We start from the raw sequence: 27,883 nt of genomic DNA on the forward strand, positions 1-27,883 counted from the left end.
ATTACCTATCACCTTTCAGAACTAATGTTTATACACTGTGTATATACATGTCTTGTGACAGGGTTATAATTTAAGAGAATGTAATTTAAAAGACAATGTGTTCATACAGCTAAGAGTGTGTATATCAGTGTGTGGGGAGGATGTGTGGAATGGGCTGAGTGTTGAGTTCAAACAGCACAAATAGAAATCAATTTGAAAAACTATTTTAAAAAGATAGTTTAGGCAGATATATAGATGAAGGAAAGGTCGTGTTGGGGAGTGCCTGTTTATGTTGTAACACTGGGTGGTACTGGGACTGTAAATAAACTGGGTTTATTAATTATGTATTTAATTGGGTGGTATCTATCTATCTATCTATCTATCTATCTATCTATGTGCAGTTGTGTAATGTAGCAGGTATAGTGTCATAAGGAATGTCCTTTAATCTGTTCACACTTGACAGATGAGAGCAAACTGTTCTCTCTCTCTGACACTGATCCATGACTCATTAAGAAAAGCAGTCCTGGTTGTAAACTGTACAGATATGTCTTAGGGCAGTGAATAAAATAAATACTGCTGACACATAAGAGAGACACCCTGTTCTGCACGTTCGCCCATGAAACCTTTCTGATATCACCAGAGACTCGTTATCAACACACTTCCTGCAGTTTGATAACAGCAGGGTTCTTGTCGTCCCGTCTGTGACACTTCCCAACCTGCAGCTCTGCTCTACACAACTAAAAATGTCCATGTTATGTTAGAAATGCTAGAAAAAGCCAGAACACTGTTCTCTGCAGAGAGCTGCTGTGTAAAGAAGTGGCTGTGCTTCCCCCTGGTGGTGACAGGGAGGCTGTGCTCCTTCCTGCACCTCCATGATGTGTTTACACTTGAGCTCCCATCAGAGCCCATGAGCACTGAGCGTCTCAGCACATAGCTGCCAACAGTCGCAGAGACCTGACATCAACAAAAGACAACGAGAGCATCTTATTAATGTAAAAGTTTATTTCAAATACTGACAAAAATCCTCTCACCTACTCCCACACAACTGAAACATTCCAAGTACTCTGGTACTCTCTGAAGTCTTAAAATCATTCCTGTGTTCTCCAGTCATCCTCTTTATCATGTAAACCCTTATTTTTTTATTTCTTGGAAGCAAGGGTGCCTCTGATTTCCCTGCAGTTATCTTGGGCCAAGATGAAATATACTAATGATGCAGTTAGAGAACACAAGAAAAAAAAAAAACTTTTACTTGCAAAACAACAAGAAAAGAGAGATCAGGTAAAAGCAGCACAAAAGTACTTCAGAGCACACAGCCTGTCATTTCTTTATACATTCTGGCACGTGTTTATATAGCTGAACGAGAGACACCCTGTGTGTTGGGTTCGAAACATACCCTGCTATTTCCTCTTGTTGAACCGCTCTGTGCAAAGCCAAACATCAAGTAGCATTCAAGACCTCCTGTCCACACCTGTTTGACAGAACATGCTGTGGCTGATTTCTTTTAGCAATCGTTACTTTTTAAAGCACAAAACTGTCATTTCTTTAAACACAATATGAAGCAGAACACTCTGCTCCTGTCAACCAAAGTGACACAGAGCGTTCCAGACTGTTCTGGCACTGGCCAGACCAAAAGTTGGATCAAATTCAACAATACACCTTTAAAATTTTGTGGTAGAATTTACACTGAGGTTTGTGAACTGATGGATGTAGCCACAGGAGCTTTTTGACTCTGAAACAGAGATACTCTGGGACAGGAGAGTCAGACTGGTAGAATCGAGAGGACAGGTGTTCTTTACAGGGTATCATCTCTTAGATTTGTCTTTGACTGAATCAGCAGCATTTACACATATTTTCATATGATACAGGTTCACATAGCCTCTGCACTTCACTAAGATAGAGCAGAAGTAGTGTTAAACTGAAAGGAGAGAGGAACCATTGAATCAGAAAATAGCTCAGGCTATGAAAGAGTGAAAAGCAGGTGGGAAACAACACAAAAATCCCTTCCTGTTGAAGTCTATTTACAATGATGGCTGGAACAGAGAAAAGCAGTGCATTCACACAACACCACAACGAGCACATACGTACAGGTCAGTTCTCTTTCGCCCACTGCTGATTTGACACATTTTAAAGTCTTAGTGAAGAGAAGTGAGGTTGAGATGTGATGGTGCATGCACCCTGTCACCTAGCCTACATGGTGGAGTGTGCATTAGTGAAGGTTCCCTGAAGCAGTGTTACACAAGGAGGCTGATTCTCAGTGAGCGCCGGCGTCCAGCTCAGATTCTTGAATGTGTGGACGGCACGCATTCGAAGTCTGCAGATTTGTCGATCTCATCGTTCACCTCTTTCTGAGGTTGAACCACATTAACAGGTGGGATGAGAGCGCAGAGCACGCTCACACTTTACCCCCTCGCCATGTGTTATAAAATCTCTATCTGCTTTGCCAAGTGTTGGAGTGAGCACATCCTGCAGGCATGCAGAGTCCCAATTTAAGCCCGCGATGACAATCTTGGGAGCTGGGCTGACACCTGTTGTTACCAGGTCGCCTGCTGTTTACTCTCTGACACCCCTGAGATCAAAGATCAGTCTGTAGTGTGTCAGTCCGGGAGGAAAACACTTTGTTGTACAGGGCGCTGGGAGCATGAGCAGGTCTATGCTGCAGCTGCACTTTAAGGCAGTGACACTCAACTTGCAGCCCGTGGGCCAAATCTGGCCCGCGACAGGTTCCAGGTGGGCCGGCGACCATCTTCTCTTTTACAACGACACAAAGTGATTCACACTGGGATATGTTTTTGTCCTTTTAATGTAAATAAAGTCCCAGGGTGCATTAAAACATCAAGTATGAGCTTTTTTTTTTATCAAATAAAAGGGAGGATCCCTTGACTGAGGTTACAGGGGTTCAGGCTACGCGCTGAATGTCCTCTATTCCTGGCAGCGCTGACCTGCCAGGCTGCAGTGACCACATTCACCTCTGAGTGAGGACAGCAAACCCTGAATGTTGAAAACAGGCAGTTCATTATTATACATACTGATAAATATTATTAATGTTTGTTTATTGGCTGGCCCCTGGTCACGTGTCATTTTGCAGAAGTGGCCTCCAGGCAGAGCAAGCTGAGTGTCTCTGGTTTAAGAGAAACAAGTGGAAGTATTCTTTTACTAAAGTTAGTGTTTCACAATGTGAATCTCCAAAGAGGGCAGGACGTGGAGGGAACAGCTACGTCTGACTGTGATATATATTCTCTCTAAGTGTTAAAACATGGAGGAAATCAACATCTGTTTTTAGCCTCAACAAGCAGCTTGAATATGAAGAAGTGTTTTAGTCTGTCCCAAATGTCTAAAATCTATTTTCCCAGCACATGTGCCGCTACAGGACACGACTACGAAGGCTGCGACTGTGGTTATTTCTGTCTCTTTAACGGGACTTGTGTGATCAGATATAGCAGTCTAGTCCAAATACATGTGTTTGCGTGTGACACTGAAACTCTTTATGGTGCTTGGATTTGTGATTCAGAGATGACAGGGAAGGTGTCTGGACGGTGGTCACATCACTCTCGTACCTCCGTGAGATCCAAACACAAAGTGACCCACTCCAGCCTGAGCTGCAGTCTGCCTTGTCACATCTCAATGTGAGCCAGATGATTAGAAGCTAACAGTCACATTGGAGAGACGACGGTCTCTGAGCCTGATCGCTGCGGCGTGACATTTGGCTCAGCTGGTAAAGCATAGCGTTTCCAAGCCAGAAATCCCAGGATGTAATCCCAAGTGAGTCGATTTAGCACTACCATTTCTCTCAGGCATGTTAGCTGGTCTGCTCTTCAAAGCGCCAAGCTTATCACGAATTACGTGCTTGTTTATGTATTATTTACAAAAGCATATACTCTATGCCGGGCGCTTCATTACCCCCACAAATCTTTTAGGCTCATAGTAAACACACGTCTTGATGCAACTCAACAGCAACCAAACTAAGACTGAACTCAGATTGGCAACGTTCCCAGCCATTCAAAATAATACGAGGATATAGTCAGCTGGCTCTCGCTCTGGGCCGCTAACAGGAGTGTGTGTGCATGGATTGTCGGGACAGCAAAAGGGAAAGGAAGGAAGGAAGTGTGACTGTGGACGTTTGAGGGCTCCGTGTGTTTGTTTTGATACGACCTATCACTAAGCAGATGCCCCACTCCCGTTAAAAATAAAACATGTTCAATTTGTTTTTTGTTACAATCATGCAGCATATTTAGAGAGAACAGGAGCAGAGGGAGTCCGGAGTTAAAGCAACATGAGCAGAGAGAAGGAGGGAAAGAAGAGGTGCTTCTGCAGCGGGTGACCTCGAGGGCTTTGTTCAACGAAAGGTGGCCGAAGGATGAGATGAAAGGAAGCCTCCATTCATTTCCCCCATTTTCCAATATGGTGTCGTGAATGCTAAAGAACTCTGAAGCCAGGCAGCTGCCCAGCACACATTTGGTACGCAAGCGATTATTCACATACGTCTCCCGCCTCCCCCCTGCTGAAGCCAGCCACCAGCACTCATCGGGAACATAGAGATCAAAGAGCACGCTGCGACCATGGTTCCTAACTCCCTCATACACATTAATTTGGTGTCATTTAGGATGCAAAAAAAGAACAAAGCGTACTATACAGACTACAAAGTGCATTAACTCACCCCATCCAACCCCTGCCTGATGACACACCTACTGTGATGCATCTCGGAACACCGAAAACCAAGACATAAGGGAGGCGGTAGAGCAGAGTGCGCAGAGGGGGCAGAGCTTTGTGTGGTGGGAAGGCAGAGAAGGCTGCGACCTCACGGGCCACCTAGACCTCCGTCCCCCCCACCCCGCCCCGCCCACATACAAGCAAATGGGAGTTTGAACTTATACAACTCTGCCCGACATGTTAAAGCCAGTGGTGCCTGGGGATGAAAAAGGAAGAGAGGGGAGGGGGGGGGCATATTGGGGACACGGGTGAGGGACGTTTGCTGGGAGCCCCGGGGGGAGGGGGTGGGGGGTACTTCTGGGGTGATGGAGGCTAGCCGGCTAGCTTGCTGGTCACCAAGGAGGACTTCCTCTGGGGCAGGTCCTGTGGCGTGGGAATGTGGTCGCCGGTCACCAGGTTCTTGTCGGGTCCAGCCACAGGAAGCTTCTTCATGTTGGCCTTGGCCATGTTGTAGTCGCCTGAGTCGAAGTACTTTGTCTGCGGGAGAAAACAAACAAGAGGTCACTCACAGCTGTCGAGATGAGCCGCCGACTGACCTCACTGAAGCAAAGACAACATATAACAAATAAATACGTCCTCGTGCTGAAGGACACATTTTCATTGTCATCACAATACAAACATGCACAACCAACACTTGGCTGAGACCGCCAGAAACACCATGAGTAAGGAAAATAATTTTATCTACACAGGGTCTGAAATGAACACCCGCCCCATGCGGTTGATATTTCTGTTTGGTGAGTAAAGCTCAGACAGTGATCTGCCACACTGGCGGGTAAATATTTTCATCAGACAAACTGTAGAGGGTGAAAAGAGGGTGACATGATGCCTGGTGTTGAGCTTTGTTAAATTAAATGATGATCTCACCTGCTCATTCCATCAAATGGCTGTAAATGGGGCCGCTCAGTGGGATCATTTGTCTCAGATAATCAAGGTATGAAGAGGAGGACACGGAGACAGGCCGACAGTATTTGGTTGGTCAGTGTAACTTTTCCTCTCTTTTAGACACAAGGTGCTGAAATAATCCTTTGACATGCTGATATCTAATGTTTTTAGTATGACGTGTTGCACTCTGTCTCTGTAGACAGAGAATAAATAATTAAAAAGGAGCAGTGTGCAGGATGTAGTGGCATCTAGCAGTCAGGATTGCAGATTTTAACCAGCTGAAACTTCTCCTGTGCGCAAAGCGTGAACTCCCAGTTAGGATTCTTTCAGTGTTCATTGTTCAGGAGCTGTTTTACCTCCAGAGGTCTCCTCCTCTCTGAAACAAACAGACCAGCTGATTTAAACCAGTAAAAACACTGAAAGAAGCAGTTTCACGTTACTGATCAGGGGTTTCCTGACACCGCTCGTTGCAGACAGGCTGCTCACTATGATGGCCGAGGTGAAAACCTGAATGTCTCTATCTAGAGTCAGTGTTTGGTTTGTCCATTCTGGGCTACTGTAGAAACATGGCGGTGCAACATGGTTGTAGACAAGGGCAACAATTCCTTTTTTCAGATTATTATACACTGCAGAAAACATACTTATTATATTATATTTAATTTCAACCAATATCCCCTACATCCTGCACACTGGACCTTTAATTCATTGTGCCACTCAAAGGCTACTGTCAGTAGCTATTGGAAACTTTAACTGAGTTGATGCTGTGAATCAATGGATCTTCACATGCTTAAAATGTATATAAATTCCAACCTGATCATATGAGCTGAAAATACTGTTACCTCGCTTGGAGAAAAACAAAGCTTCATGTCTGTGCGCTCAGCAGTGACACACCGCTGTTTATAAGAGCATGGAGAGAGCAGGTGCTCAGTGACACCGACCGTGCACAGAAACTTTGGACACTGAGCTCTCGTGACACGTTACTGTGGTATGTGGCGACACAGCCGACCAAAAAGTTACTGTGCATCACCTTTTCTGATCTCTCAGAACAACAAACTTTTTCTGTCATTCTAAAATGTGGTCGATGACAGAAAATATTCAGTTACCATGACCTCTGATCGAGCAGGTCTAACATGTACATGTATCGATCCCTGTAATCATTCCTCCTGTCAATACTGAGCCTGTGGAGAACGCCTCTTAGTGTGATCCCAACAGAAGACACGGAGGACAGAGTCCTTTCTGGTGTCTGTGCAAACATGTGTTCCAAAGTTCAGCTGGAGCTGATATGATGTAGGTGAGGCCTGTTCTGTGTGTGTCACACCCTGGAAGCATTTATGTTGTGGATTTAGTTCTATCTCTTGGACTGGATCAGATCAGGAAGTCCAGACAGGACGAATCATCACAGCTGGAGTGTTGTGTTCAGACTCTGCTGTTGTGTTGTGCAGATTCAGTCTCCAAAAAAAAAAAAAAAAATACTCTCTAACTTTTTGATATCATCAGTCTCTGATGATGTTCAATCTGGGAGTTATCTTGTGATTAAGTACTGCAATTTACTTTTTGGCTTTCCCCTCAGCTTGCCTCAGCTACTCCTACTCCTTGTCAGTGATTTCCCAGAATGACTTTCAACAATCTCCAGAGGTGGAAGTTCTCTATAACATATACAGTCTGTGTAGGTGGAGAGAGCAACACTTTTTCCAGACAAGGAGAGGGGAGAGAACAATGCCTTTGTGTGCGCTGCCCTGCTGTTCAAATTACAAATAAAAATAATCCGTCAGACAGGCTGTTGTATTTCACACGGCACCGAAGTGGCTGCATGGCTCTCAGGTCTGCTGGGGTTCAGTCGATGGAGACATTATTTTTCTCTCTGCTTCAGTGGACTCAGCCCTGCACGACTGTTGGATGGACGACAAAATGGCAGCTCGAGATAGAGGCCTTTGGTCCCTTTGGTTGTGAGTGACGTGTGACATTCATCGGTCATGTTTTAGAGCACAGACACATTTTATACAGCAAAACATCTCAATACAGTGTCTGTATGAGGTCAGTTACATGTTATATATATATATATTAAGGAAAAATATACAACTTACAGAAAATTAATGCAAAGAATCAGGCTTTTCAAACAGCACTTAAAGGTCTGTCAGGGTGATTTCTGAGTGATCCCAGTACAAACTAGCGTCCCCATGTTTGGTCCCCGCTCTGTTGGAGTACCTAGCACACAGATCTGGTACTAAAAGGTGGAGCTAGAAACCCTGCAGTCTGATTGGTCAGTAGAGGACGCTCACTCTGGTTTTATGTAACCTCTGTTCATACATCAGTAAACTACAACTATAAAATGAAAGAGAAAAAAATAACTTCATTCACTGGACCGACTGCCGGCAACTTTTAAGGTGGAACGTTAACTTGTAATGTTACTCAATGCATGAGTTGATGACGTGAATCCATCAGCACACCTTAAATTTCACTGTGACAACTTTGACCATCACTTTAGTTTTTATATGACACACACTTTTAGTAATGACTTTAAAAATATAGATTAATTTGGAGCGGATTATGTGAAGGTCATATATTCTAATCCTCACTTCCTGTGGGCTACAGCAACACTAAACCCCTGAGCTTGCCTGAGAAGGACTAAATGCACAAAGCTGCTATTTTTAAATATCCCATGGAGAGAGACTCTCACTGCAGCCTGTTCTATTTTGTTGTGAAAATGTGGGCGTGCAGCCTCGTTCTGTGGACGATAAACCAGGTGCAGACTTCCATCTGTGTCACCGCTGATGAGGAAATACAGCGAGTGCTGGACGGAGCAGTGAGTGACAACAACCCCGCCCACATTTAAGAGCAGGGCTTGACGCTAACTTTTTCCCCAAGGAGCACATGTGCTTTAGTGGCACAATGTAAATTGATCAAATAATGTGTTTTCCGTAATAAACGTGATGCAAATAGACATTTACAAGCAAAATTATTTAATGAATTTGTATACAAAATGTACAGAAAAGTAAAAACATCAAGTTTTGAAAAAGTATTGCAATTTAATTTTGTCTTTAATGTTATTATCTTATATATATTATCTTTGCAATATAATGATCTTAAATAATGTTATTACTATCCTAAAACATTCTCCAGGTCCTCTGAAACTCTGCAGGACTTAAGCCTCTTTCACACAGAGCGGAGAGCAAGGCGCACAAGACAGCATTTGGGGGAGTACAGGCTCGTTCAGGAGCTACAGCTCCATGGTGACCCCTTCCGGGTCTACTTCAGGCTCTTCTCTGCTATTGGACGCGCCGAGGTGTCGTCACAGCACGTTGCGGTGAAATTTAGAAAATTTCAATTCGAGCGCAGGCTGGCGGCGCACAGATGCCGCGGCATCAGCTCGGCGGCAGAGCGGTGCACTCTTGCACCGCGGTAGCACATACACAATGAATGGATTCGTCGGCGGAGGCCTGCGCTTTGCGCGCTCTGTGTGAAAAGGGCTTTATTTCCACCCTGCCCAGCAGTGGCACCGTGGAGAACAGTCCCTAACTGCGGGGAGAACGGAGCAGGCTTCACCAGAGGTCCGCCGCTTTTCCCGGTCCCTCGTCTCCGCTACACTTTGACTTATTTCCACCCAGCCGACAGCCTGGTCGTGGAGAACTGTCCCTAACTGCGGGGAGAACGGAGCAGGCTTCCCCGTAGGTCCGCCGCTTCCTCCCCAATTTGACTTATTTCCACGCTGCCGACAGTGGGACTTATATTCATTGTGCCGACAGCGGCTTGGAAAACCGCCCATAACCGTGTCACACGGGGAAGAGGGAAGAGGGAAGGCAGCTGGAGTTCCTCCAGCATTTGTGGTTAGATTATCGTATTTTTTTATTGACAAAAATATAGGCTGCTTCGGCTGTTTTTTTATGCGCACATGTGCCCCTAAATATTTTTTTTGCAGTTTGCACACACCTATTTTTAGTCGCAAATGCAAGTGAAATGCTTGCACTGTCGAGCCCTGAAGAGGACTGTCTGAACAGACCGAGGGTCTAGGTACCATGTCTGAAGGGTTACTGCTGGTTCCAAAGGTGCTGGACTGGAAGGGTTTGGTGGAAATGGGGCCTATGATATCCGCCTCTTTGTGTTCACAGAATGAGACAGACACAAGGTCACCTAACCCTTTGTGACCTTTAACCACCAAATTCTAATCAGTTCATCTTTGAGTCCAAGTGAATGTTGTGAATGGCCAAATTTGAAAAAGTTCCCTCAAGGTGTTCTTGAGACATCTCATTCAGGAGACTGGGACGGACAACCTGAAAACATAAAGTCTTCAGCCGCTGCTATCACCGGCATGGAGGCATAAAAATCTTCAGGATCAAACAGCTGAAATACTTTTTCAGTTTTGTTTAGCATTTACAAAAAATGCAGCAGGTTATGTGTGAGCTGGCAGAGACTCAGTGGTTTGCAGAAGGAAAGCTGCCCTCTGGTTGGACCAACTAGTTTTTAATGAGGCACAGTGCTGTCTCCACATTGTTCTCGCCTCTGACTGGGTGGTAAACAAACCACAGTCACCTACCCCTTTCTGTAGTCTCTTCATCAGGAATTCTGAGCCGCCGGGCTTCTGTCCCAGGCCGGGGTACTTGGCCTTCAGCTTGGCCTCCTCTGCCTTCACAGGGTTCGCATTCTTCTCCTGGGAGTCCTGCAGAGACAAAAACAAACACTCATAAACACTCCTCCTTCGCAGAAAACTGGGCCCAGGGTCAACTGCTGCATCTTCAGGAAACAGCTGTTTATGTGACAGGCACTTATTTATGGTCACTGTGCAATTCCAAAAATGCTGCTGCTACGACACCAACCCCTAAATTCCTGCAGTAAACAGGTCCACTCCGCAAAACGGCTCTGATGAACCTCTGCTGTGAAGTGGGCTACAAACTCAGGCAGTGACTCGTGGGCACTGAAGATCCTTCATGATCGTATGAGTCATAACATAAATGTTCTTCTGTTACAGCCTCTCATATTACCATCATGCCTGAGAGGAGAATAACTTAAGATGAGGGAAAAGCTTGGTGCAAACACCGCGCCAAATAATGTCTAAATGATTTTAAGAAGCTTACACGGAGAACAACTGAGGCCTCTCTGGGAATCATGTTTAAAAGGAGTTTGAACACAAAAGCATCATGAATGCATCTGTTAAAGCTAAAACCAGTAGATGAAGAATGACCTCTGACCCTCCTTAGTCGACACAAGTCCTGTTTAACAAGTCTACTTTGTTAAACTATGACCGCAAAGAAACAAAATATTTCACAGTGCTTACAATTAAATTTAGAGATTTCCCTTTAAGCATTAAAACCAAGTCGTATTACCTGGTGAATCCCAACGTCTGACATGTGATTGTTTTCTGTTATTGTAAATCCATCTGTTGTAGGGTTGCAACAGTGTGAGATTTTAACAGTATGATAACCGTCTCAGAAAATATCGTAATTTCACTTCATCACAGTATCACAGAATTTTTATTATCATCAGTTAGAGTGATCCTCACAGGAATGATAACAGGAGGGTTACTGTTAGTTGAACAAATGTTTTATTACTATAACTGAATCATTTTGTTAATGCATGTTTGTGTAGAGAGGGTCCCCTTTGAAAATAACTAAATTAAAGGGGAGATTCTCCATCCAGCTGTGTAGATAAGCAAATGTACACAGTGCAATAACCATCAACTTTTACATCACAGCATATCTTGAAGTCGATATATTGCTGCAACGCTGACTGGTTACGTGTTATTTTCAGAAAAAAAGGGAACTGAGGTCAAGACACAAAAACTTAACAATGCTTTGCAGCTCTGACAACAGCAGGGTGGGGTAACAGAAGCCTGAGGTGGCTATCCATGCAGACAAAGCAAATATTTGTGCTGGTGCCACTGACTAACACTAGCCAAACTGGTCACACACTTGCCATTCAAGTCCCTGACAATTATTGAGGCCAGTAATTTGGGCCATCTGGGCACACCTTGTTTGTGTGCACCACAACAATCAAGTGTGTTCACTGCATGCTCGAACCATCTCAGGGAACAGTAGGTGTAAAGTGCATGTAGGACGAGAAGCGGGACAAACTCCAAAGGCCATTTCTGCACTTCCTGCATATATACCTTGAGCAGGCAGCACGCAGCATAGACCTACTTCCACCATGCAGACAAGACAGGGCACTCAGCCTGCAAAGCTTGCTGGGGCAAGGATAAAATGTGACTCAGGACACAGAAGCCGATGAACACGTTCCCTCAGGAGGAGGGGGACAAGCACCAAGTGTGCTGATTCACTTGGGTCCATGACCAGAAATTTATGAGCTACTATATTCGGCCCAATGCAGGAAAACTGCAGAATCTACCAACACATTCGTTCTGCCTCCTCTACAAAAGTTTAAACAGTTCGGCTGTGCAAAAGTGTAAAAATCCCCTCAGGTAGCTTCAACGTTTGACTTTACATCCCCACACTGCCGAACAAGACATATTCCCGTGCCTGACTGACGCTGTGTCACACTACAGTGGGTCAGAGATTATTCAACGGGACTGTTTCTTTAAACGAAGAATTTAAATATCGCGTGCATCATTTTATTCACAAATCTTCACTATAAATTTTGTATCTTTACAAACTGGGTTGAAGCAATGCCATGACTTTGGATTGGTGGGTCTGACTCTGTGTCGCTTATTTTACTCAGATTTTGTTTTCAGTTTGACATGAACAACATTTAATTAGTATGACTGAGTTTGCCAAAATTACGGCAACTTAAAGGTCCAGTGTGTCAGATTCATAGTGGCGTCTAGCAGTGAGGATTACAGATTGCAACTGTCATAAACTTCTCCTGGTCAGAATTCCTTCAGTGTTCACTGTTCAGGAGGTTTTTACTGAATTACCCTCAGAGGCCTCCTCCTCTCCAAAACAAACAGACCAGCTGATTTAAACCAGGAAAAACGCGTCAAAAAGCAGTTTCACATTAAAACACCAGTGTTTCTCGGACGTTGCTTGGCATGCTGGAGATGGCCTGTCAGCCTAGCGCCTGCTCATCTGTGGAGGTGCTCACCTTTCCTCTCTGGTAACTTAAAAACCCGATGTTCATGACATGTTTATTTCTGTATAAACAATAGATTTTGTGATTTATAATATTAAACACAAAGACTGAATAAAATAATTGACATAGCTACCATGATGTGACACACTGGTTTGTGGACTCTCAGATTCTGCATTACGGCCGTCACCATCTTGGTTTTTGGAGTCAGAAGTGACCATTTTTGGGTGAGAGGATGGAGCTGTGGAGGAACGAGGGGTGGCTATGACATTGATGAGGACACTATCAGCACGCAGCCTGTCACTCAAAAAGGCCCCGCCCTTAATTATGTGTAACTTTAGGACTTAATAAAATGTAAACAGGTGAGTTCTATAAAACTTCAGCCCTGTGCAGTTGTCATGAATGTTGAAATTAGCCACAGAGACCAAACAGGCTTTTTGCATTCCAAAAAGAAAACTAGAAAACTTTTTTGGTGTATGCACCAGGCGCCATCTTGGTGTCCAGGAACTGAAGCTGCCACTAACACAACAGCAGTTTTCGATACTTCCCTGACGACATCATTTTTCAGCCCCAGAGGTTGAGGCTTGATCAAACATCAACAAGCTTCAGCTGCTCACATATGCTGCTAAATCTTTCCTTCAGAGATAGAAACATGACATTGAGTCATTTTTCACGTTTGGAATTATCCTCCGACAAAGAAGTTTAGGTCAGACAGTCTAATGTTCACCCAAACCTCTTCTAGATTACTTAATGATAAATGTTTATGTTTAACTTGCTAAATATCACATCCACAATTGCAATGGTTTAAAACCATTCTTCCCTTTTTAAAAAAAGGAACTCTGTGAATTTATGGATGCCATTAAATATTCAAAGACCTCTAAAGCTACGAGGACTGTGCTATTATGTGACCTTTGTGACCTCCCAGGACTGATGTTGGGGCATCATTTGACTGAAGTTGGTGCTGTGAGTTCTTGTTAACCTTGTTCATTTCCCTCCTCCTCTGCCTGCACCCCTCGGCTCTGTGCTGCTGGAGGTGTATTTCGTGTGTTGTATGTGTGTTGTATGTGAACTGTATGTGACACTGTCTTTAGCAAAACAAATAAAACATAAAAAGGAGCACATCACTGTTGTTGAGAGACATGTAAAGCTGCAGACACATTCGCCCCCCCACTAGTACAAGACAATCCCACCAGCGCCACGCTCATCTGAACTCTATGACCAATCGGATACTACGTAACGCCTCACGTCATTACGCATACGTACGCTACAGGCAAACAAAACGGAAATGGAGCGGAGTTTAAAAAGCATTCTACTGTAGCCTTTAAAATGTCTTTTTTACCAAACTGTGTGGCTGCACTTTAACCTGTGTCTTGATCTGTGTCAACACTGGATAATAATAATATTAATAATAATAATAATAATAATAATAATAAAAAGTTTTATGGCATTCATTCTACTATTATGTATTTATTTCTTAATATTTTACACAGTTTTAGGAGTTGAGACATACAACAATTCATATCCCATCCATTTTTATTTATGCGCTGCTATCAGATCGGTACTTATTATGGGCAGATACCAAAGGTTCAGGGATCAGAATCAGTATCTGGAAGGAAAAAGTGGTATCGGTACATCTCTAGAATAAATGAGACCACATGTGGCAAAAATCCACTTTAATTCATAATACACAAAGACATGATTCACTTTATAAGTAACGACATGATGCCTCCCCATTACACTATCCTGACCTTAACCACCTCTCTTTCAACGTAATACTTCCAAGCTAATGTAAGCTAAATGCTAACTTAGCATTAGCATAAGTAACTAGATGTAGCCTTCCCATTAACCCCTGCCTCCTGACCTTAACCACCTCTCCTTTAACATGATACTTCATAGCTAGCTATTGGCTACATTAGCATCTGGGCAAAGGGGGCTGATTGTTGATTGACGTGTCGGTATGGTGGCCGGGTAAAGATGCTAGTGGGCGGGTCGTGTGGCTGCCCATGCTGCAGTTATAGCACATCTGTGACATGTAGCCTTCCTGTTACCTTAACCACTTCTCTTTCAATGTAATACTTCCAAGCTAATGTAAGCTAACTGCTAACTTAGCATTAGCATAAGTAACTAGATGTAGCCTTCCCATTAACCCCTGCCTCCTGACCTTAACCACCTCTCCTTTAACATGATACTGTATAGCTAGCTATTGGCTACATTAGCATCTGGGCAAAGGGGGCTAGTTGTTGACTGACGTGTAGGTGTGGTGGGCGGGTCACGTGGCTGCTCCAGCTGCAGATCTACCTGCCGGGCCGTTGTTGTGGTACCGGACTGAGATGCGGAAGCACTGACACACTGCAGGTGTTGTCACTGTCAGGAGGAGCTCATCAAGGACCAGGACAGAGTTTACAGAGCATGTACGGTCACCAGTTCACAGTGTACCGAGTGAGGTCACCATGTTTGGTCTTTATTTGGCCCTCGGTGTCACAGTGTGAGACCCTGCAGGACAGACCAATGAGGCCCGAGCTGCTGGGGACCCGCCAGCCAATGACACACGACAAGGGACAAAACAAAGTGACACACGGTGACGGAGCTGTGTGTGGAGGGACAACTGCGACAGTGCGCGAGCAGCTCCTCAGAGCTCCACAGGTCTCCTCACGAGTCCCCCCTCAACACACACACACACACACACACACACACACACACACACTTCACTCCTGCTAGCTGAGGTTAGCCACTCCAGCTAGCATGCTCGGTGGTTAGCCAACAACATGAAGACAGCAGTCACTGACCCACCTGTTTTTCGTCCTCGCAGTCCACCTGAGTGTCCGGGTCCAGGTTCTCTGTTGACATGGTGTGAGTGTGGTGGACAGGCGCGTGCCCCGTCTGTCAGACAGCTCGAGGAGATGAATGTACGAGGTACCGTGAGATGTACCTGTGCTGGATCTAATCCTCCTTTTCTGGACACGACTGCTCCCCAACAAAAATGGCGTAACGAGATGTGACATCACCAATGAGGGAGGGGGGCGGGGGTTCCTACTTGTGACTGACATATACAGTAACCAATAGGCGAGCAGCTTTGGGTCGCGTAGAGCCAATGTGATGCGATCAACAGTGTCGTCTCTGTGATTGACAGCTCGTCAGCCAATAGGGTTACAGAATGAGACTGGGGGCGATGCGGGGGCCGCACTGCATCAACACAAAGCACCTCACAACACAAAAGATAAATTATCGATATAAACAGAGTTTCTCAAAATATTACACAGAATTTATCCAGTTAATCTTCTGTTGGACAAACAGGCTGAATATGTTTGACCTGTGAGATCTCTAGTGACTATCTCTCACTTATTTTGTCGCTGTAGACACAACATAGTGTTCTGGACTGATGTTGACAACTTTATAAAAAAGAAATAAATGTTGATATAAATATGTTGGATACAATGCTGCATTTGAGTCAAGATAAGACTGGAAATAACATGTTTTACACCCCACAACTTTTTATCGTCATTTCTGGAAAATATTCATAAGAAAAATTGGTCAGAAACTAAACCAACTCTCCTGCACTTTATTAATATACTTTAACACTTCAGCATCATGTTATCAAATGTTAAGGACAGAAAAAGCTGTGAAGACCTTTAAGTTATTCAATGAAAAAAACCCAACTCTGGCTTTATATGATGTAAATGTGTCATTATTTTTTGTTCTGATTTACCAATTTGCATTTCTGTAAATGAACAATAAAGAAATGATAAAGTAAGCAAATATATAAATATGAAATCATTTTTTTATATTTTATCAATGCAACATGCTGGTTTTTGAATTTAATGCACTCTGTGTTGTTACAATGAGGATTGGCATTATTATCATTATTATTATTATTTTGAGCTTAAAATAGTGGTATTTCATCAAAACCACTTTATTTTACCTTTCATTTAAAATTTGGCCAAAATGTGTCTGTTTGCATGAACTAAGCATTTGCATGACAAGAGTCAAGAGCTTTTTACGACTCTAAGGTTTGACTCAAAAACATTACGGGTTAAAAGTTTTAGGGTAAAGTTTAAAAAAAAAAAAAAATCTAATAGCCAATTCATGGTGACAGGAGGGTCACGTTTTCCCACAGTCATTTAGGGAGGGTCAAGGAAAAATATTTGAGGCTTTGGAGAGGGTTGATATTTATTTTTATTTAACCCATTTTAACCAGGTTAGTCCCGTCGAGACTGACAATCTCTTTCTCAATAGAGACAACAGAATACAAAGAAGTTTCAGCCAAACAACAACACACAATAAAAATCTTTAAGATCTACAGTGACATGTTGACATATTAGGACACATACACACAATGACAAGATTCATTCAATCTTGTTCTTATGAGAGCTTTAAAATCAGGCAGAGACCAGTTCATGTAGTTCAACTCTTTTTAAATATTATTTTAAGAGAGCGGAGCAGAGCTCATTAAAGCTTTGTGTCCCAGCTCAGTCTGAACACAACAAAACTAAATCTTAAGATCCCAGACTGAGCTACAGTCACATCTTTGATCTCAGATCTCTGTGCAATCAGAGTACAAATGTACGAGGTCAGTTTGACTTTATATAAATATAAGTTACACCCCTCCTCCTCCTCTGATAAATAAAGAACAGTCCTTTATTATTATTATATTATATTTCAGCAGTACACATTGGAAGAGCTCTCTGCTCTCTGATTGGCTGTTGGCCGTTAATAGGACACTCAGCGGGAACGTGTATTGTATGCTAACACACAGTTAGCTAGCTAACCTCCACATCTTCAAAATAAGTGATTCTGCTGTATTGTTGTTTTTTGTTCAGTGAAATATAGTTTTATTGTTGCCACGTGAGTACGAGCTCCTTGTCGACAGGTCAGTGTAGTGACAATACAAAGAGTCAGCTTCACCTGAGAGTAGCACAAAGTGTTTTAGCTGCTAGCTGCCGAGCTAACAGGCTAATTAGCTAGCTGCGGTGTTCAGTAATGTCACGATGCTAAAGGAGCTAGCTGAACTTGTTAAAGCATCTCGTCTTTGTTCTTCACAGCCTCTGTGTTTCTCACCGCTGAGATGGCCTGTGTGCAACAAGTTAGAACTTCACAGGTAAAGTTTCTTCACACTGACTCACTAACATAATGTAGATTCAGTGTTTTGTGATGCTAGTTAGCTTGTTGGTTAGCCACAGGGCAAGTACAATACAGTTTTAGTCTGTTTGTGCTGTGTCACATTCTCTCCCTGTTTTTAACAGTAAGATTTGTTTTTGTAAGTATATTATGCACATTATGATTACATTTACATTTTATGCTACTTTATACCTGTGCTTTACTGAAGAGGTTGGTGGAGACACATTAAGCAGGAGGTCTGGAGGTTCTCACAGGAAATACTGAGTGTCACATTTTATTTCTTGCATTCAGGTGAAGTTTTATGCACCAGGTTATGGTGGGATTGTCTTAATTTTAATGTAAAGGAAACCAAAATTCAGGTAGCAGGTGATAGTTGGAAATACAATGGAATATAAATAAGTCAGGCTCACAGGCGTTCTGTGTTGCTTTCAAATGTGTTTCTCCTGTAGATCAACTTTTCTCAGGTAACGTTATCTCAGGTGAGTCAGCACAGGTGTAAGCAGAGCTCTGCAATCCTCTTTAATGTCTTTTGTTTGGGCAAGTAGCCTCTTTAAATGTGCCATCTATTCACAGCAATGATAAATTAATTTATTTTAATTAATGCATACATTTTAACAGGTCATATGTGTTTCAGCAACATTTCTGCCCATGTTCCAAAACCTCCAACAACATATCCCACATATCTGAGTCCTCTGACAAGTCCAGAATAAAATTTTAATATTTTGAGGAAAAAATTGTAGAATTATGAAAATTAACTGGTAATTTAATGAGAATAAAGTCATGATGAGACAAGAAAAAAGTCTAGGTGCCCTCTAGTCGGCTGTGCGTTAGTTATTACTTTGCTGTTTCCCCTTCATTCCGTCTGACAGACACAGAACCCTGTTAAGGTCTCTCTGATGGAGGTAAAGTTTTAGCAGCTTTGCACTGCTCTTCATTGGAGGAGGAATACCGTAAGGATCAGGCATGATAAGGGATTGTTCCATATTTAAAGATAAAATGCACTGTCCCTTACTGAATCAATATCCCCAACTTTGTGCACAGAACTGTCAGAATGAAAATAATGCAAACAAGTTTGCTAAAATTTTGGTAGAGACTGTCCATATGTAAACCTACACAGGTGACTTTGCTCGATTAATTTGAATGTTTGAATTTATTATTCTGCAGATTTTATATACTAAATATAATATTCATCTTCAGCTAGTGTACAGATGGGCTTGTGTAGCATGTTTCACTGGTAATTATCGTCCTCTGATTGCATCCTGGGGTAAGATGTGATTCCTAACATCAGGGGTCTCATTTATAATAGTGTGTGGGATCCATAACTAAAAATTACATACGGACAAAAGACAAAAATGTTGTGCGCCAAAAAAATATTCGACAATCTCTACAATCAGACTTCACCAACTGCGTCGCCGATTTCCCGTCTCCAAAATTTTCACAAGCATGGGTCAAAGTTTCTCCAGTCAAGTCTGTTTTTATGTGTGGCATACGCCTCTTTCAGGCCTCATTTTATGTGTACGCAGTGTTTATAAATGAGACCACAGGACTGACATATTTTCACTTTTGCAAAATACTAATTCCAATAAAACCTCTAAAAAAATCCCTCACAACACAGATTTTGTAAAGCAAACCAATATTCAGGTGTATGAACATGACAAGAATCCTTTGATGTAACATTTGTCATATTAATATTGTGTGTGTATGTTTTATTTTTCTAAGACTTCAGAGAGATAATGTGACATCACCAGTCGTTGAAATTGGAAATGAGTATTTTTATGTTGTGAAATATGTTGTGGGCTCACAGGTTCAGATGCAGCTGTTGGCTGCTTTCTGGTGTTTGTGTTAAGTGTGATGAGTCAGCAGCACTCAGTATGTGATTAATCTGTTTCCCTCATGCAGGACACTCAGCTGTTGCCTAATCAGGTCCTATCAGAGCAGCAGTCCTTGGTTGTTATAAAGAAGCTTCTGGCCATCGCAGTGTCTGGCATCACCTACCTGCGGGGCCTCTTCCCAGAGAAAGCCTTCGGGAGCAAATATGTTGAAGGTTAGATCACACGTGGACATTTATTTGTCTGCACATCACACTGCTGTCAGAGTCTATTTTTACAAAGAGGATTTTTACTTCCCCTTTTTTCCTTCCCACAGATCAGAAAGTGATGATCCTTAAAGAGGAGCGCAGCTGTCCTGGGGCCAATCAGATTGTTCAGTGGTAAATAACAACAGCTTGACCCTTGCTGACCACCGTAAATGATTAGTGTTTCTCAGGAAAACAGTATCCACTGTAGGTGGAGACATGTTGGAGCATGTGTGTCACAGATAGTTGGATGTGTGTTTTTCAAATTCTTCCAGGATGCAGGGATGCTTCGAGGCCATTGAGAAAAAATATGTAAGTTATTTTCAACTTTCTCCACAAGTCAGAAGATTTGATATGAACATCTGATCGCGTCAGTATAAATTAGACAGTATGAAGGGCCATACACATGCTGTGTGTAGGAAAACACAAGGTCGGTTGCTGGGCGCGACTCTCGTGCCTATTCTGTGCCGACTTTCAGGGGCATGGAGGCAGGTTGCGTCTGAGGTTGCTAAGTGACCATAAGCAGCACCGTATCATAGCCTGTTGACCTAAAATCCTGAGTGCAGAGCTGATATTCTTGTTTTTTAAGTGTGTATAAGGCCAAAAATGTTGTCCATGGGACAGATGTGACGCTCTGATAGCTCTGCACTGAAATGATCAACTTCTCCATATTCATCACAGACTGATACTTACGGAAGAAAGGAAAAATATCTGTCAGCTTGGTTGTTCCTCGCCACCTGATGTGGTGTGCGTTTCTGTATTCCAGAAGCTGAACTCTGTTTATCTCAGGCCGCAGCGGTCGCACCCTGAAAAATAGGTGTTTGGGAATGCGTGCAAGCTGCGACGGCGTTCGAGTGTGCCTGCTGAGCGTCTACATTGAAAACTGTGAATTTGAGGCTACATAAAACACGGCATGTGTACAGCCCCTAAACAAACATAAACCTGCAGAATAGGTCCTAATGCACATTTATTCCGCGTGTCTAAAATTAACTTATGTGATCAAAGTCATTATTGTTTTTCCCCTCCAGCTGCGAGCAGTCATCATGTCTGTGAGTAATCTCTGACTTCTTCTGTGTGTGAATGTTGAATGTTTTATTGTGATGAACACGGATACCATAAGGATACCAGGAACTGTAACTTTACACACTGTGTGAGCTGATGTTGTGCACCATGACGTCTTCTCTGTAAGGCCTGAGAGATTTGAGCTGCTGATGTTTTCTTTTTCTGTTTGGCCCTTTTTCAGCTCTACACTGACCCAGAGAACCCGCAGGTAACATACAGGTCGTCTTCCTCTCATTAACAATGCTGCTGCACAGATAACGAACTGTTTTTATGATCATCACGTATCTCATTATATGACACCTGTCCTGACTCGTCTTTCAGAAAGTGACCGAGTTTTACCAGTTCAAGATCAAATACACACCAAAAGGGGCCAAGATGGACTTTGAAAGGTGAGTTTTATTTTATTGACAGTTATGAGAAGTTGGTAAGACAGTGAATAAACCTCAGAACAGTTCAGAGAACAAACAAAAGCAAAGTACAACTATGAATCTTCTCTAAATTGGCATCACATTTACAAACCAGGAAATAACTTGATTTTCTGTCTTGACTCAGTCAGTGCATGAATTAAACACCTTAACGCCTTTAATTGCTTCAATTCACACGTCTTTGTAGTTGGAAAAATGTTTTCACACTGTAGGAGAGCACTCAACTGTTTCTGTCACTACATCAGATCCAGATATGAGTGAAACACTTTGATACTGGAGCTGTGCAATGAGGAGAAAATCACAGATCACAATATGTTTTACCAGATACGTCTAGAGATGATACACGTCTCATGGTGGTCACTTCCTGTGAACCTGTAGCTTTTTACCATGTTACAGAGCAGAGCGTTGACAGTAGGTGTCTGTTTCAACTCCTCTTGTCGTGAGTATTTTGTCTGAACTGGACTTTACACACCTGAACATGGAAGATATTGAATTCAGTGACTTATAGCTGCAGCACTGCTGGGTGGCAGAGTAGTTTGAGTCTCTCCAGTCATGAACAGGCTCCTCCCACCTGACCACCTGTAATGTGTGACTGCACTTTTTAATCCAGCATCCACAGTGGTTGATTAACCTCAGAACATCCCAGAAACCTTCATATAACCACCCAGTTTCTCTCCCTGTTGCCTGGCAAAGTGTCTTCATGTCTCATCCTGCCTCTTTTCCTCCTCAGCACCAACAACAACAACAACATGTCGACCATGTCATGTGGCAACACAAAGAAGGCGAGCATCCTGCTGGTGAGGAAGCTCTACACTCTAATGCAGAACCTGGGTCCTCTGCCTGACAACGTGTGCCTCAACATGAAGCTGGCTTACTATGACAACGGTAACTCACGAACACACACAGTCATCAGGATCTCTACGTGAGTGCAGCATGAATTTAAAGCTTTGCACTTTGTCTGTCCGTTTGTCTTCCAGTCACTCCTCAGGACTACCAGCCGTCAGGCTTTAAGGAGGCCGATGGCGACATCCTGGAGTTTGAGAGGGAGCCAGTCAAGCTCACCATGGGCGAGGTGCTCACTCCCTTCCACAGTCTGAAGCTGGACATGGGCACAGAGAGACACCGACTGGAGCAGGTGAATGAAAGGAAGCACGAGACAGACGACAGAAATCACATGTTAAACTTAATGAAGACAGCAGTGAGGTGTTGTTAAAGCTTGTCTGTCATGGACAGCGTTTTGGCCTTTGTCCCCTGATGAACATGGTTCACTGCTGTCAGCAGATTTTGGATTGACAGCTTTGTATGTTGCTAAATGTCTGCAGGTGGAGGAGAGTTCTCATGTGACTGAGAAGTGGCTTGTGAACATTGAGGAGGAGAACGTCATGTCAGAGGTCAGCACACAAACAACAGACCAATCAATGATGACTCAGATGAAGATGTGATAACTCTCCAATAAGACATTGTGTGCATTCAGCTTCAGATTCACCTCCATTTTTCCACCAGGTCATTTTTACTTTGACGAAATGTGCTCTGCATTTACATTTTTATGGTGGGCATCACTTTGTTTAGTAAAAGATGTAATAACGTGAGAATAACGTCAGTGTGCGAGAGTTTGAGCAACGTCTTGACTGACACATGAATTGGGAAATGCCGAAATGCTGCAAATTCAGAGGAGGCTGCAGGTCAGATGTGTGAGTCGGTGTGTGTGTTATCAGAAACAGTTTGTTGTTGTCATCCTGATGTGTTTTAATCTTTAGACTCATGTGACTGACGACGTGTCGAGGCCTGACGAGAACTCAGACCTGGACAACACTGGTAAATCCTCCATTTCACCTCAGCTGTGTATGTTGTGTTTGTGTTCTGTCATGTCTCCAAACTACAGGAAATAACAGCGGCTAGTTAAGAGATTAAAACAAAACTAAGTGTTTCACTCTGCAGGGGTCAACATGAACTTTAAATAACAGGTCGCCAGGCTGACAGCCAGGCCAAACTGAAAACATGGTCGCCATTTTATATTTGGAATAATTAAGATACCATGCAATTAAATGTCAGCTTTATTATTACAGTTCTTTGTAGTTTGTGTTGTATCCAAGCAGATAACCTTCGAGGCTGAAACATGAAGCCACAGACTGCAGTTCCTCTAATGTCCACTAGAGGCTGGCTTTAAAGATGCGAACACACCAAACTGACATCAAAGAACTAGCGGCGACGAAACCCAACTGTTGTGTCGTCTACGTCGCCTCACGTCACCCTGTGTCAGTTGCATTTGAACACACTACACGGACTACATCCGACGGCCAAGTAGCACGTACGTTCTGCGCCTGCGTGAGAGAGAGCGGAGTGAGAGAGTGGTACATCCTGTCAGCCGAGGGGTTTCCTATCTGTGCAGCCGAGCACCGCAGCACCTCCACGGACTATTACATCCAGATGGTCCCGGTGTTTCCTCCGCAGGCTCCACTTCACTCAGCTGCCCGATAAACCCGCTGCTTCTTCCCACTTTAACCTGAATAACAAACCAGGGCTCGGTGCTCCGGTTGGATCCAAACGGAGAGCCGGGGCTAGCTCAGAGACTAGCGGAGGCTAACTGGCTGTGCTTCCCTCCGGTCATGCTGCGGCTAACGCTCCGCTAGCCGCTCCCAGCTAGCTCCGGTTTGTTATTCAGGTTAAAGTGTGAAGAAGCAGCGGGTCTGTGGGGCAGCTGAGTGAAGTGGAGCCTGAGGAGGAAGCACCGGTTAGCCCCGGTTTCACTACAGGCAGATTCACTCGCTACAGGGGCGAGGAAATAAAACCTGAACAGCCAATCAGAGTGATCTCTCTCACCGACAAGCTCCGCCGCCGATTCAACATGCTCAATCAGCCGAAAAGCCGCCGACGCCAAAGTGCCAGCAGTGCAGGACACACCGCAAAAACTAGGCCGACAGATGCTCACTGACGACCCGACTTTGGTCGACGGCCAACCGTCAGCTTGGTGTGTCAGGGCCTTAAGAGCGAGTCAGTCCCCACAGACTCTGAAATTATATGAACACGACTGTCTTTTTATTTTTTCATGACCTGAAGAGATCCAGATGATCTGCGACGAGAAGATCGAGAGCTGTGAGGAAGCTACAGAGGTACGTTAACCTTCACTGACCTCAACTTACAAAATGTATACCTGAAAATACCTTGTTCATATGAGTTGGATTCTTTATTGTCAGATGGTGAAGAATCAAAACAAAGAAGTAAATGAGCCACGTTGAGACAAAGTGGAAAGTATAAAGGAAACAGTCGTGTCTGTGTTCAAGGGATTCATTCCTTCTTTTCAAGAGCATTTTGAAGAACGTGTGAAACGATGATTTGCATTCAGGGTTGTTTTTTGTAACATCTAGTCGGAGCAGAGACGTCTGAGTTGTGCTTTATCTATCGAAGTAGAGACACAGTCAACACGAAGCCTCTGTGGTTACTTTACAAGGAAACTCCAGATGTTCAGGGTTTCTGAAGCTCCATGTAAACACCAAGCAAAGGCCACTTCAAGTGCACTTAATGGTCGGATGTGTTACGGCCCATCTGTCCCCTCTCAGATGGACACTCTGGTGGAGAAGACCTCCGACATTGAAGTGGGACTGAAGAGGACCAGGAGTGGGCGGGTCCTCAGGTCCTCTACGGTCAGTCAGCCACTCAAAACTCATCATCTGTGTAAACAGTCTGGAAGTGACGACAGCAGGTTCCTCATACAGGAAAATATACACTTAAACCTTTTTATTAAAATAAAGTCCTCACTCACACACATGTCATATTAAACTGCAGTTCGACTGGTTGGTGTGCAGCCACAAGGCGATAATTCTAGTTCCTCTCTGTGATGGGTCTCTGTGTTTTCTTAAAGTCCAGTTCACATGAAGATTCATGACGAGACGAGATGAAACAAACACCTACTGTCAACACTCCTTTCTGCAACGTTCTGAAATGGTTTCATCTCATTGTGAATCTCTGGTCTGAACTGGACTTTAATGAACCATCAGAAGAACTGATGTCAGGGTATGAAATTAACAAAATATTTTGGGGGCAATTTTGGCCCCCATGGTCTAAAAAATGGGGGCATTTTCAAAATGTTTGGGGGCCATCAAAAAATTGTAATTATTTTCTAACAATAAGCACATGAAAAGCAAAACCAACTAAGATAGTGTCTTCACTCTTCAGTAGAAACCACTATAAATGAAACATAATGGGTTACATAAAGTTATGGTTGCAAAATATCACTCAGATTTCCTATAATTCAACCAGTTTAAATGGGATGATTTAACCATTAATCTACTGATTGCAGTACTAATGTTTCACCACATTACAGTTACTTTTACTGTTAAAAAGGCCAAATTACTATAAATTCCTTAGATGCAATCCTGGAAATAAGTTAATTTAAAATTTAACATTCATTCTACCTTAATTTTTCATTAATTTGTCATTGTGTCGACACAGATCACCCAAGGAATGGTTAATTTATACTTATGGTACAGCAAAGCCCCATCCCCTTCTCTGTCAGATTACTCTCACGTAATCAGTGCAATCTCGTTGGTTATGTCTGGAAAATGAGTTGTAGACGTGACGGTAAATTAATTTAATGAAAATAAAATTATACTTTAATGTCAGATTGTAATACTGTTAAAAATATAAATACATATAGTTGTTTTGAAAACTTGGGGGCAATTTTGGCCCCCGCAACATGGCTTTTGGGGGCATTCTTGGATAAATTGCGGGCCAAATGGCCCGTGGCCCACTGACTGATCTCTGTCTCTGAGCGTAGATCAGCCAAATTGTGCCCATAATGCTCTTTTGAGCATCTAAACTCAGTTTTCCATGATTAAATATGAGCTCACTCCTGTTATTTTATATCAGGGGTGTCAAACTACGGCCCGAGGGCCAGAACTGGCCTGCCAAAGGATCCAATCCGGTCCACTGGATGACTTTGCACACCTGATAGTGACGCACTTGTGAAGGCTAAGAGGTGCCAGCTTTCAGGAGCAAGTTAAACATTGAGTAGCTTCAGAGGCTTCTCCACCCCGACCAGAACACAGCTCTTTCTTTCACTTTAGTTTGGTGTGGTGATGTTAGGATTATTACACAGGAGGAGAGATGTGTAGAAAAGGTCACACGTAACTACAGCGAGTAGTCGACTGAGTGAATGTGGAACAACTGAGAACTACTGTTGATGAAACTGCATTTATTCTTCTGAAGACACCAGTTTGTCACCTGTTTCATAAGTGGATTAGTGTTTTTAAAATGTATTTCTTTAAACAAAAAAAGGGAGAAATTTGGGGTGTTTGTTATTTTAAGGTTATTACCTCCGCCGAGGAGGTTATGTTTTCGCCAGCGTTGGTCTGTTTGTCTGCAAAATAACTCTAAAAGTTCTGAACAGATTAATGAAATTTTCAAGAAAGGCTGATAATGGGACAAGGAGCAGATGATAAAGCAAAGTAGATAAAATAATAAAATGGCGGGAAATCAGAGCTGCTTGGCGGAGGTCTGCGCTCTCCGAGTGCTCTAGTTATGCAATGGTTTTCCTGGTGCGACCCACCTGTGATGAAATCAGACTGTATGTGGCCTGTAAACTAAAACAAAATGCTTTTTAAAAAGATGAAATCATCAACGAAATGACTAACGATAGAGAAGATGGAAGATGACCGTCTCTTATGACTGTCTCTGTTTTGTGTGTGTGTTAACAGAAGACAGACCTGACCGACAACAAGCCGACGGCTATGAAGGACAAAGCGGTGAGAAAACAGTTTTTATAAACTCTGATTTGATCCTAATTAAGTTATTCAATAGAAACATCAAACGGTGAAGCAGCTGCTGTTTGATAAGGAGCTCTTCAGTCTTCATGGTGTTTCAGAGCTCCAGTTTCACATCAGATCACTGAATACGCAGCGTTTGTTAGATAAAGATGATTTTAGATTTAAAAAACATTTCCACAGAAGACACAGGGTGGATGTTGAAATGGAAAAAGCGTAGGAGCCCTGTTTGTTTCACAGATGAGTCAGCGCTGATCGCTCTGGTCTCAGAGTGGGATGTTGTCTGTCAGTAGATTCTCTGCTCGACTCTTTTTTTTACCAGCCGGGTGCGTCCTCTGCTGTGTGCAGGTCTCTCAGTACGACATCCCCAACAGCCAGGAGACGCCGACCACCTCCGCACCCAAGAAAAGACCCAAATTCAGCGAGCCCAAAGAACGCTTCTGACCTCACTGCTGACACAGTGATTCACACTGATGGGTTTGGATTTCAGTTCTGATCACAACAAGTTCTGCAGCTGTTTTCTGAGGGAGTTCTTTAGCATCCAGTTTGGGGTTGTGATGTCACAGTTTGTTTGAACGCAGCACAGATTTAAAATGTGAACAGGATTTTCAGGAGTACTGATGAATAAATGTTTTAATTAACAGTGTTTCAGGTGACTTTATTTTACTGTTGTTCTACTGAATAAAATACAAAAAAAAAAAATACATCTAATGTCATGTGATGTCACCAATTATTGGTTATAAAGTCAAATCAGCTCAACTCAGCATGTGTTTGATCAAAAAACCAAAGGCAATAATGGTCAGTGATGGAGTAGGTCAGAAGGAAAGGATTACCTTATACTTGGATGGTGTTGGTGTTAAATGAAT

General features: G+C 43.1%; 2 protein-coding genes across 5 annotated transcripts in view; one reads left to right on the forward strand and one right to left on the reverse strand.

Annotated features, from left to right (window-relative positions):
* hormad1 (HORMA domain containing 1) overlaps positions 1-27,663 on the forward strand; it is a 29,854-nt gene extending 2,191 nt beyond the window's left edge. Inside the window, exons 1-16 of one of the 4 annotated variants that reach the window (XM_033641380.1) lie at positions 17,301-17,449; positions 17,622-17,677; positions 19,597-19,741; positions 19,843-19,906; positions 20,047-20,083; positions 20,800-20,820; positions 21,015-21,041; positions 21,155-21,222; positions 21,989-22,143; positions 22,236-22,393; positions 22,581-22,649; positions 23,016-23,073; positions 24,316-24,368; positions 24,816-24,899; positions 26,952-26,999; positions 27,366-27,663. In XM_033641380.1, the coding sequence (XP_033497271.1) occupies positions 17,645-17,677; positions 19,597-19,741; positions 19,843-19,906; positions 20,047-20,083; positions 20,800-20,820; positions 21,015-21,041; positions 21,155-21,222; positions 21,989-22,143; positions 22,236-22,393; positions 22,581-22,649; positions 23,016-23,073; positions 24,316-24,368; positions 24,816-24,899; positions 26,952-26,999; positions 27,366-27,461 (1,116 nt within the window). In that variant the 5' untranslated portion in view covers positions 17,301-17,449; positions 17,622-17,644 and the 3' untranslated portion in view covers positions 27,462-27,663. Of the gene's footprint in view, positions 1-17,300; positions 17,450-17,621; positions 17,678-19,596; positions 19,742-19,842; positions 19,907-20,046; positions 20,084-20,799; positions 20,821-21,014; positions 21,042-21,154; positions 21,223-21,988; positions 22,144-22,235; positions 22,394-22,580; positions 22,650-23,015; positions 23,074-24,315; positions 24,369-24,815; positions 24,900-26,951; positions 27,000-27,365 lie in introns of those variants that run through there. The other 3 variants (XM_033641381.2, XM_078171253.1, XM_078171254.1) reach the window with 3 other exon arrangements.
* ensab (endosulfine alpha b) lies at positions 962-15,579 on the reverse strand. The gene is made up of 3 exons (XM_033640677.2): positions 15,373-15,579; positions 10,100-10,222; positions 962-5,163 (listed from the first exon to the last, which is right to left on the reverse strand). The coding sequence occupies exons 1-3, from the start codon at positions 15,427-15,429 to the stop codon at positions 4,999-5,001; spliced, it is 345 nt and encodes a 114-aa protein (XP_033496568.1). The 5' UTR covers positions 15,430-15,579; the 3' UTR covers positions 962-4,998.
* Positions 27,664-27,883: the final 220 nt, after the last annotated feature.

This window comes from Epinephelus lanceolatus, chromosome 10 (genome assembly GCF_041903045.1).
Source record: "Epinephelus lanceolatus isolate andai-2023 chromosome 10, ASM4190304v1, whole genome shotgun sequence".
NCBI lineage: Eukaryota > Metazoa > Chordata > Actinopteri > Perciformes > Serranidae > Epinephelus > Epinephelus lanceolatus.